The sequence below is a fragment of the Mizuhopecten yessoensis genome, unplaced genomic scaffold, assembly GCF_002113885.1.
Source record: "Mizuhopecten yessoensis strain PY_sf001 unplaced genomic scaffold, ASM211388v2 scaffold5409, whole genome shotgun sequence".
Classification (NCBI taxonomy): Eukaryota; Metazoa; Mollusca; class Bivalvia; order Pectinida; family Pectinidae; genus Mizuhopecten; species Mizuhopecten yessoensis.
Window position 1 is genome coordinate 279,218 of NW_018406035.1, and position 12,371 is coordinate 291,588.

General features: G+C 37.5%; 1 protein-coding gene across 1 annotated transcript in view; it reads right to left on the minus strand.

The window, feature by feature from the left end:
* LOC110450657 (atrial natriuretic peptide receptor 2-like) overlaps positions 1-2,234 on the minus strand; it is a 48,512-nt gene extending 46,278 nt beyond the window's left edge. The window contains exon 1 of the mRNA XM_021498283.1: positions 2,210-2,234. Coding sequence (XP_021353958.1) covers positions 2,210-2,234 — 25 coding nt within the window. The remainder of the gene's footprint in view (positions 1-2,209) is intronic.
* Positions 2,235-12,371: the final 10,137 nt, after the last annotated feature.

Here is a 12,371-nt window from a genome sequence, read left to right on the forward strand (position 1 = left end):
CATACTATGACGTCACATGCATGTCACAATCCTTCGGCCTTCATCGGTTATTTCCGGAAGGATGAAAAATAACCGGAAAATTCTGGAACTGATGTCCGTTACATCTCTTTGTCGGTGCTACAAGCCTTTTTTTATTTCAGTTTTTTCCACAGGCACAAAAAGTAAAAATGCGGATATTTTCTGAAGACCTTTTTTGTCATCAACCCGGTTCTGTTGTTTTTTCTACCGGGAAATATCTTCAAAAAAAAAGATCATTTAAAATGTCATCAGCTTTTGATTTCCATTTGTTGAGAATATGAACGAAATAATTGGCATTTTTGAACGTCTGGAATTATTCCTTACATTATTTATGCATCACCACCCATAAAAGAAGCAATGGAAAATGCATTTATGACGAAATTAACAATAATTTTCCAGACAACCAACCCAAGTGCAACGCCCTTTTTCAGCAACGTATTACTTATTCACAGCGGGTGCCGATTTATAACTAGTTACAGACAAAAACCGTAATTTTATTTGGCATCATTACCTGTCAAACCTCGATGACAGTTACAAAATTTTAAATTAAATCCGGTGTTTCAGGATGGAACAGTAATTGAGACTACATATCCATATCGAGACAATTTCAGTTACATCAAAGTATTACAATGTTTTCTTTCTTCAATTTCATTTTTTAACTAACATCTCTATACATTTACTAATCGTCAAATATGTAATATGCACTTTTTTCTATAGTAATTACCAAACAGTTTTCCCCCAGCTTATCTCAATCATTCTTTTTGTGCCCTGACGGAATGGTGTAATTCTTAATATGAGAGGAAGCTGGAGTATCCGTAGAAAATCGCGTGGTCGGGCAGGTGACCGGGATTGAATCCGGCCACCTTGGTGAAGACGAGCACGCTATTCACTGCGCCACCGACCCACCATATACGTTACGCACAAGAACAAATATCTGCTTTAGCTTTGACTGGAAGAAAATGGCGTCATTGATGCAAAAATTATATTGTGAATATATTTTTACCAATCATCAATGATATAAAAAATCTACATACGGGAGACCGGGGCAAGTTCGGTCATCCCTGATATTTTTTGTTTTTGAGCTAATATTTACAAGTTTAAGGATCTTAGCAGTTTAGTTGGTTGGGCATTCAACGACGAAAAAATGGCGAGGAAAACTCTAATAAAGGATTGGTTGTCATATTTTTGACGTTTATTGGCGTGTAAACTACATCGGGCTTGCGATATATTGAATGGTGCGCGTTAGCGCACCATGTTAAATATATCGCAAGCCCGATGTAGTTTACACGCCAATAAACGTCAAAAATATGACAACCAATCCTTTATTAGAGTTTTCCTCGCCATTTTTTCGTCGTTGAATGCCCAACCAACTAAACTGCTAAGATCCTTAAACTTGTAAATATTAGCTCAAAAACAAAAAATATCAGGGATGACCGAACTTGCCCCGGTCTCCCGTATGTAGATTTTTTATATCATTGATGATTGGTAAAAATATATTCACAATATAATTTTTGCATCAATGACGCCATTTTCTTCCAGTCAAAGCTAAAGCAGATATTTGTTCTTGTGCGTAACGTATATGGTGGGTCGGTGGCGCAGTNGCCACTTGGCGGTAATTAGGTCAGAGATCAGCTGGCGGAGGCGGCCATTATTGAAAGTTTTGAGGCGGCTGACACAAGTTTTCACTGTTTACCGAAGGTAAATGAACATCCATGAAAGGTAGAATTACTCAAGAAACCTGACGTGAATGAAGACGAATTAGACTGATATGCAGAAGATGGAGTAGACAAGTGTGATGCTGTGCTTTCTGTTAAAACTGTGGTGGGCATGACTGTGTTTTCCGTTGAAGCTGTGGTACACGTGTTGGTCACGGCCGGAACGATAGAAAGTGGGCCATTTTCGGAGACCGGAGACCATTGTTTCTTACCATTTCATAACATTCTATTTCTATTTTCTACTGTTTTTGTATTTTTCCTTTTTATTTATAGTGTACGTTTTAAAATTCTCACTGAAACGCGAGTCATTTCGCCCATAAAAGTAGTTCTGGCAAACAAATTATGTATCACTACACTGACCTAATCCCCGTTGTAGTTAATTGGAAAATATGTTACAATGGGACCAGTACAGTTATCTAGGCACTATGCAGTGCAAATGTAAATATTGTAAAATGACTTAACAGGAGAAAAATTACCTTGAGAGGGTGAAATGAAAATCATGATCTCGCTTCTAGTTATGCGAACTTTTTGAAACGGAATTGCTACTTTTTTACAGTCAAACGTGTAAGACACTGACAGCTTCAAATGATAATACATAAAAGCCAAGTCAATCATTCACTACCATATTGCTGAACGATAAGAATTTATTATCAATTTGTGCCCGGACAGTTTCGGCCAATGATACCGTCGCAAGTTCGGCCCATGTAACACATAAACATTCGTAGAATTTGCGGTAAAATCTGACGTTGCATGCTTTATGACGTCATAATTAAGCTGATTCCAATGGGGGCCGAATTTATGGCCATCCGATCTTCCGACAGGATAGTTAAATAATATTCAAAAACGGACGTGCTGCCATACTTACTAGAACAGACTTAAATAACAAAAAAGACCGAACTTGCCCATGTCTCCCTTTTGTTATATCGGTCTTAATCTCATTAGAGCTTGTGTTTTATTGTTATTCCTCGACTACCCGACTTTAAATAAAGTTTATCTTATCTCATTCTGAAAGTTGTATTCTTAATCAGTAAATATCAGAGATCAACAAAAGCTTCGCTCTTTTAAGACTTTGCCTTTTCATATTAGGTAACTATTCAGATGTTAATCACGGGTATATAACTGGATAGGTATAATCGTTTTAATAGGTAACTATTCATATGTTAATCATGGGTATATAACTGGATAGGATAATCGTTTAATAGATTAACTATTCAGATGTTAATTAAGCGCCCATCAATCGGAGTCACCATTCTGAAATCTGCACGCCATTGGTTTGTCCCATTAACCCCGACTTGACATGACAAGTGCGTGTTAAATATTGTCAATTATCACTTAGTAAAATCGCTAGTGTCAACTGAAGTAAGGAAGCTGATCTTCCCTGTAAAGATGTATTGTTTGATGCGCCGTTGATGGCACCAACATATTTGCTTCCGTAATAAGTCAGTATATTTCTATTAGTCATCGCTATTCCTCTCCTACAACAGTCATGCAATATAAGAAAAAGCATGTTTTCGAAGACAAAACACTCTTGTAAGCTCTTTAAAATGATAATAAAGACATAATGCTAGGAAGTTGTATTCCAAATCGCATAAGACTAATAGGGGAATCTCAACCCGAGGGGGTATTCTTAAGTTGCCAAACACAAGGCTTCACCCATTGTGTTTTAAACAATAATGTTATGTTAACGTTACAGGCTATATTCAGGGTTGACGTGCCGTTGATGGATTGTTGACGTGACGTCATACCATTGTAATACATAGGGGAATAACACATACATTACACACATGGATATACGTCCTTAAAGGATGAATGTAACACAAACACACACACACACACACACACACACACATACATACACTAACACATACATAGGTGATGGCCCCTTCAAAATGTAGTATTCGATACAGTGTACCAAAAATAAATAACACTTCACCATACAGCTGTTTCGTCATGCTAGGAGTCATCGGTGATGATATAAACCGGGATAATTTGAAAATCCAAACAAGTCTTAACTACTGTAGAAACAGAAGGAGAGGTGCAAAAATTAAAATCAAAAGAACAAAGGCTACTGATAAACTTATAAATTAATTATTTAAGAGTGTATATAATGAACCACGCCACTCCTAAACAGAGACTACTGTGGCCATCAAGGTTACGACAAACCTCGGAGAATCGTAAATCCACCAGCAGTCTACCACTTTGTGCATGTATCTTGAAAGATGAATGTAACTAACACACAAACAGGTGATTTCACCTTTAAAATTGAGTAATCGATACAGTATGCCAAAAATCAATAACACTGCATCAAATAACATCAACTGTTAACGGGACAATAAACCGTATTAAACGACTAGTTTAGGAAAACAGACACTGAAGGGAAAAAGGGAAAACATCGTGTCGACTGGGAGCCTATGTGTGAAAACGAAAAGAATGAAAAGAAACTGATCCAGGTTTATATGAAGCAGATAACGGAGTCTTGCGTGTCCAGTATAAATATCGGATGAAAATGCTTTGTATAACAATGTTCAAGTTTTATATAGATGCTTGTTACTTTGACATTTGTAACAGCTCCGTACGCTGTCACGGATACATCTATACCTGTACATGTATTACAGTGCTGTTTGGAGTTTGGAAGTTGTGTATTGAACGCATGCTTTATTTTTTTTCCAAAACCCGGAATCTGATGTCCGGGGAAAACAAGAAATAAGAAGTAAGAAACAAGGAAAACATCCTAGTCAATACTTAAATACCTAGCCAAGTCCTTTAATTTTACATTAAGATATTTCGACGATATGCTGTCTTTATCTGAATAACAAGAAATGTATAGACCATATAGATGGTACATACCCTCAAGAGCTTGAACTTAAGGACACGAAAGACTCTTGAACTTTAACCGCTTTCCTCGGTCTTTAATAACAACATTGACATCAGGGACGGCTCGCTCGCTACTAAGCTGTACGATAGCCTTCCTCTATCTACGGTTATGAATGTCGCAGTTGATTCGGTACTCATGAACTTGCTCCGAATATCATGACGTTCCTGATAGCTGTCGACAGTTGACGGACACAATTACGACACAGGGTTGATGAAGACTATTAATAAGTTGTATGGTCGTCATAAGGATCGCTCAGAGAAATATACTATTATTCTTTGATTGGAAGGTCGATTTTGTTTTTAATACTCACAAGGGTGCTCTTATTACAAAATGTATAGTACATTGTTTTGTTGAGAAATTACGGGCCCACATTTACTAAATTATAAATGCACAAAAACGCTTCATTCTTTTAAAAACAAACAATTTGAGTAGGGTTTGGTTCTCTTTCGGTAAAAACGTAAAAGCGCTGCTACTTAACTTATTTCCAGTAATAACAAAAAATACGTTTTAAGTTTCATGAATTACAATATTTTAAACCCGTGCCAATATAACTATCTGTAAACATCAGTAAAGAAGTAGCTTTCGTTATTCAAAAGCTTTTCCTTAGTGATGTTATACAATGTAGGTAGGTATTTTTTAATGTGAGTCCGGCACCAAAGAAAAAGCAGGAAACGATAAAAGATGGTTTCCGACCCTTTGGTGCTCGCTTAACAAGATTGAATTGTTCAGTATGTTTTTGCTCCCTGTCATAATTCGATGAGCTTACAAATGTTTTAGAACAAAGCAAAAATATGATATAACAATGGCGAGGAAATATTCCAGACATAAACAAAATCGGAAACATTTGGGTCACAAAAAAATGATAATGAGAAGCATGTCGTTAAAAATGGTTGGCCTTTGAAATGCTTGGTAAAGGAATTGGTACTCACCAGTAGATAAATCGTTCTGAAAACAACTTAATCCTAACAGGCCTAACAGAGGTGTAGCAGTGATCAAAACTAGGGAATTCTATATAGAACAGTAGTTTAGGGATAGTCGAAGGTATAACTAGGATTGAGGAAACCTTATACTAATCGAACAATTTCACTATTTCTGTTACTCTGACTGATGATTTAGCTGTTAATAAAATGTGCCCTTATTTTCTTAACCAAATAATGGGCTTTCAAATTCTAATCATGACTGTATAATGGTTTTTAGTGAAGTAATTACTTTCTACACCAACGCTACATTGGAATATGACATGTGCTTATTCAGTTTATTACATTGTGAAGTTATGTTCCTGGTCAAAAGCATGCGGCCTATTCAGAGAATATGGTGTCTAATGAGAAACTTCTTTAAAGAAAAACTGGAGATAAAATCCATTTAAATGTTTTGACTCACAAACTTTGTTTGGCAGTTCTTTAAATATACTTTTGTATTTGATATACAACCTATACACCTTCATGATAGAGAAAACCGGAAGTCGCGAGGGAAGTACATGAAATCCATCCCTTTGAGTTTAGACACTTCGCGGCAGACAAGCTAAGGTTATACATGATCAAAACAGTGTACGGCGAACGAATTATAACTAATTTCAGATATGATATACCAAAGGTAAATCTAATCATAGATTAAGTATAATTACTAACGTGTTGCCACAGAAGCATCACATTTTATGTTTGATCATTCGATCTTTTCATGCAATATTACACTTACATCCCGGTCTGAAATATTGATTGTCTCCGTGCATTGGTGTATATTATACATTGTGTTATCATAACACAGCGTTGTTCTTTGATCAATGTAACGTCGTTCGAGATTAAGGATCTCCATAGGCCTCTAATTGACGTATCATTTTTACAAAAATCAATGAAACTTGACGTAAATAAAGTAGTGCGATCTTAAATACGACATCCTTGCCTCCCATCCTGCATTTCAAATCAATAAGGCTACAGCTGCCAGTGTCCATGGGTTCACAGCAGTATAATGATAATTTTATCTTCTTAAACGCAAATGTAAATTTCATTTGAGAGTGCACGAGTGAAAAAGAAATATGAACCAATGATGTCGGTAGTTGGTCTTTGTTTCACAAAGTGGATGTTTACTATTCGGAATAGGATTCATCAGTTTGGTAGGAATAATAAAGGCTAATTTCATTTCAGTAATAATTACCATAACTTTAGTATGCATATACAATACCTACACCCATCTTTGTAGCCCAAAAAACAAAAGATTCAAATATCCCTACCTCCCTACCGTGACGTAACCCATATCTCGATGACAGAGCCACGGAGTGATCTCCCTTCCTCTTCCTTGTATGGCGCCTGCTGCCTGCTGGTGCCCGGAGCTTGCTCCATTTCAAATCTTTGTTTTGTCGGTTTGGTTCGAGTGTCAACTCAATTTTTTGCGCAGTTTGAGTGCCTTATACCCATCTGCCCTTGTTTATATAATTAATTATTGTTGAAAATTATTTTTGTGCCTTTTACGGCCGGTTATTTTACTCCACGTGCGCCGGTGGTGTGCCACGGTCCGCCATTATCGTGGGTTAATTTCCGACCTCTGTTTATTTCGGTGACGGTTGTTTGTTTCGGCAAACGTTATTTATTTTAACCGTTTTCTGATTTATATTACGGGTGAAATTCTTTCTACGTTGCGTACTTTGTACTATCGTATTTTATTATTTTTTCCCGTGTTATCTGCTTGTAAATTTTTGTTTACTTTCGCTTTGGAGGGTATGTCTCGGTCGGGACAGCGACGAGGTAGAGCTCATGGGTGTTCCCATTTCTTTGTGGAACGGGACCCTCATGATGCCTGTCCCAGGTGTCGTCCTTGCAGTGAGGTTTCGCCTTGTGAACTTTGTTCACAGTCAAAATCTCAGGGCAAGGACTTCATTGTTCCAAAGCTACCCTCAACTTACCGTAAGACAGATTCGTCTGTTTCTTCCGGTAAGCGAGGGAAGCAGAGAGGTAGGGGTCGTGCCACCAGCTCTCTGGGGTCTGGTGGTACTGTCTCTGTTCCTGTCTCGGGGGGTCTTGCTTCGGCAAGTCCCTCTCGTGAGCAGGGGGTGGCCCTTCCTGTCCAGGAACTCCCTGGAGTAGGGGAGGGGCAGCCTGACCCTGGCTTGGCACAGCCAAGGGTCGAATTGGCCGGGAACGCCCGTAAGCTTTCGCGCTTGCCTTCGGGTAGGGACTACCGGCCGCCGGTCACTGACTCTGTCAGTGATCCCGGCATTCCAGGTGGTGCTGTCGTTGAGGACAATCTTGGTGCCGGGCCTGTTCTTTCGGGTTCAGGTCCTGGTGTGACTTTCTTTCGGGATTGTCTGTGTCTACCGGGATTAGTGAAGCGCAGCTCACTAATCCCGGCACCAATGCTGGTCAGGCGTACCCTCCCGGTCAGTTACCCGGGCCCGGTCCTATTAGGTCCGGTCCTGAGTTTCATTCTTCCGGGAACCTGGGGGGGAACCCCCCAGGTGTTGGGTTTGCTGGACAGGGGGCCGGTTTCCGGCCTCCGTTTTCCCCTGGCTTAGGGTATACGGGTGCCTGCGGGCAACCATCCTTGGGTCGCCCTTACCAGCTTGCGGATGGTTTTGGGTAACTTTATGGAGTCCCACCCTGTATTCCTCCCCTTGCCTCCTCATTCCGGCTGCCTTTAGGCTCCATAAAAGGGGGTTTGAGGAAGGGAGATCACTCCGTGGCTCTGTCATCGAGATATGGGTTACGTCACGGTAGGGAGGTAGGGATATTTGAATCTTTTGTTTTTGGGCTACAAAGATGGGTGTAGGTATTGTATATCCATACTAAAGTTATGGTTAGTATTACATCATGAAAATTGGTTTTACTTCAAAAACCTCAAATTTGTTTTGAACACGAACAGGAAATGTTCAATTCCTGTTTGTGTTCAGAACAAATTTAGCTTTTATAGACGTTTACTAACAATTAATATTTTACACAATGATTGTCCTACAAATATCATATAAGCCTCAATTTCACAGTCGCTGTAAGTCGAAAGGAATACACAAGTAAAAATCACGCATAGTGTCAATTCAAAAGAGCAGTACCGGACTTCAGACAGCATGATGAGAAAAAATCGATTAATGACAAGTGTGTCTTCACGTGGTCACATTATTACGATTGTGTGTTCATCCTGGAAAGAAAAAGAGAAACATACGTGGTATGGATCCGGGGAAAAACCAAAGCCTATGCTCAGAGCTCATGTACGAATAATCGCCCTGACTCATTATGTTCTTAATGCTTCTTTTAGTCAAGATGATTGCTTAAAAGGTATGGTTGATAGACTATAAATATTGACCAATAATTCCTTAAGAGAGGTTGTGAAACATTCAGTGATGTTCCCGATCACCTTTGGTTTTATAATAGCTTAGCTAAATGGATAAAGACGTAAATATTAGTGCATTATATATTATCTCAGAACGATTTGTAACTATGGAAATATATTGGATTAAATATTTCATATTTATCCCAGTAAAGGTACCAGAAAGCATGCAGAAACGCTCTGATTCATTCATTATACCTCACTGACTAGTAATTCGGCACATAAGAAATTATCCAGTTGAACGTTGACATCAACACAAATATGTCTAGTAATTAATGACGTACGTTCTATCTCCCTAGGTCAAGAAAGAGATTGCATGGCGACGCGTGTACGTCATCTCTGAAACGAATCTCCAATTAGCAATCCTAATGAGGTTGGGGAAAAATAATTAAATTCCTATATCAAACAGCAGTAAACAAGTTCTGTAATTTAGTTTTTACTGACTCACCACATTGTAAACGAACACAGAATTCGAATCATAAACAAGTATCGCTCCTTTTATCGTGGTTTCTGTAACAATCTTGATTTGCGCGATATCTGTTTCACTTTTTGTTTACGTTTGTTATCTACTGAGCTGATATATTGTAATGAAATAAATCATTTCTTCAGAACTTTATTCCGGAACAGATGTTGACAACCGAAATAGAGAATGATATCACCACATATACATAATTAGTAATTCCAAACTGCTGTATGTGTTACTCTTTTGATATCGCGCTGGTCCCATTTGTTCGGTCATGGCGGAATTAGTCGGAATGAGAAAGTAGAAGGGGCTCTTAGCAGCCATTAGTCTACAACCAGAAGAAAGGATACTTCTCATTCTGATTTTAAGCTTCCATAGTAAATGTTATTAAAACGATTTGTTAACATAAATGGTCTGATACATAAATCGCTTACTTGCAATTCTGTCTGATATTAGTATTCATGTGTATAGCAGACTGCAGAGAGAAATTTCTTCTCTAGTGACTGCACATGGACAGTTATAAAAGTGTGTTTGATGTAGTTTCTAATTATACTCTTTGACTGTTTACGCTCAATTGAACTTGACAATAACATATGGTATGTTAAATAAACCCTTCGTTGGCTATTGGTGTAGTTTCCTATTTTACATTTTTCACACCTCTTAACTTTGTTCAGTTAGATATATTCCTTTTCGATGTATGTCTATATTAAAGTGTAATTTGGCCCTTTATTTTATATAGTTTCTGTGTAATCAATTCAGATTTTATACGCTAAATTGATCTTTATAACAAATCAAGATGTATTTCACAACCACTTCGTGCACTGTTGATGTATTTTACATTGGTACACCTTTTAACCTTTTTTATTTCTAGTTTGATGTATTCATTTTTGTGAACATCTATTTTTACAGTGTTGTTTGGCCCTAAATGACTCGCATTGTGGATGGGCAGTGAAACAATAAAAAGGCAGAAACAAAAAATCTAAAAGTCTTAAAATGTCGGAGGAACAAACAACAGTACAAAAACAAAGCAAAGACAATCTGAAGCGAGATGGGTCAAAGGTCAGTTTGTAGTTGATGTTTTGATGCTTTCATTACTACCCATCTCGACTGGATTTCTAGACTCCAACTTTGGTTAATATTGATATCATGACGGGAATAAAACAATACTATCTTGGTAAAATGAAGGCCGTGGCCTTTTTCAATTACAGGAGCAGAGGGTCAATGTTCTTAACAGGGCCATCAAAAGGACTACCTGTTTCGACATGTGTACACTTTGTTTATCAAACGAGAACTGTGCTAAGTATAGTGCCAAAGTTTTAGCAGCTATCCTTAAACGTCGTAATAGTTTGATATATCGTTGATTATTGTACATTGAAGTTTGCAATTTCAATATAATTTAATGGCATGTATTAGCTTCTCTCTCTTATAGCCTTTTAAAGTAATTGCCTTTTAAAGTGGAGTGCTTTTACATGAATTGAAACTTATTTTTAGTCTCTCGTAACTCTTTAAGAGTGACTTTCGTCATATGTTTTATGTATATTTTATATTGTATACGGAAGACGAGACTCGAATAAACTGTCTGTATCTGTATCTGTTTACAAGGTTTAGCCTAGATTTAACACCCAAAGCTAATTAAGGGCGTCCCTCTACATCCTTATGACAGTATGTAGTTATTGACTCATGAAATCAAATATTTCAGATCATTCTCTGTTATGTCACTTCCATTGACACTGACTTTCGTTCCCATAAATGTTTTCCATTTTGTCGCCGTAACGTGGTCGATAATTTAGCAGTGACTATATATTCATAGCGACTGAACTGTATCTGTTTTCAAGGACAGTGTATATATTAATCTCAATACGACTGTTTCCTTAGGGGTGGCCTGGTTCTGTTGTATTCGTTCATTTACCTTGTCTATATTGTCCTACTGCATCGATTACCAAATGCATGTGCCTCATATGTGTGTGTGTTACGTTAATCTCATAGGAGAGTTTGGCCACACATACGACGTCTGTGGAACTATCTTAAACCGATTTCGTTCAGTGTTAAATTGTTTGGGGTTCCATAGCTCTTAAATGGTTTCCATCAGTTTTATTATGTATAAACACGTTTAACACAGGCAAAAAAATAACGAAACGGAAATCAAATTAGATTAACGTGGGTTTTTTTTAAATAATTTGATGCAGTGTTCAACATTTCACAGCTGCCTATAGAATGTTATGGTAAAAGTAGATGGAGCGCTGTGAATGTATCTAATAAACAATACCGTCTTTCTTCCCTAACACCATCCACATGAACAGATTTAGGCGGTTAACAATAAAAACGAAATGGTAAACTGATCTGGTAATTTCAACGAGCATAAGGACAAGATATTCGCGTTATCTATATAATTTCCCCATGCATTACAATTATTTACCTACGATAACGATCCGTGACAGTGACATTTAATACATTAGATAGCCTGCATGTAATACGCGCAGCTATTTCCATCTATGTCGATCATATCATTATATCAATGTATTATTTACTCAAATCAAAATATTTGAATTGTATAGTATACATCCTTGTAGAAGATTTCATTTCAGAACTTTAACTTGCAGTTGGTTGTGACAGTACTGATGGTGTCGTCTTTTATACACGAAAATCATTACGTTATCTCTTGTTACTAAACAATGCATCTAAATGCGTATATCGATGAAACTATATAGGCTGTAGAACGAGTTTGGGGCATGTTAGTTTTGTAAAACCCAACACAATTTAAAAACATATATATATATATATATATATATATATATATGCATATTTATGCTTCATACGTTATGCAAATTACTGACTGGCGTTACAAGGGAGGTAAACCTTGTAAATACATTGCACGGGTTGTATTGCGTAATATGACAGTGTTGATATGTAGGACAAACCTGATACACATTGTACTGTCTCATTGGCTTTAGGATAGAACGATTAGCTTGGTTTTGTATTATTGTATCTT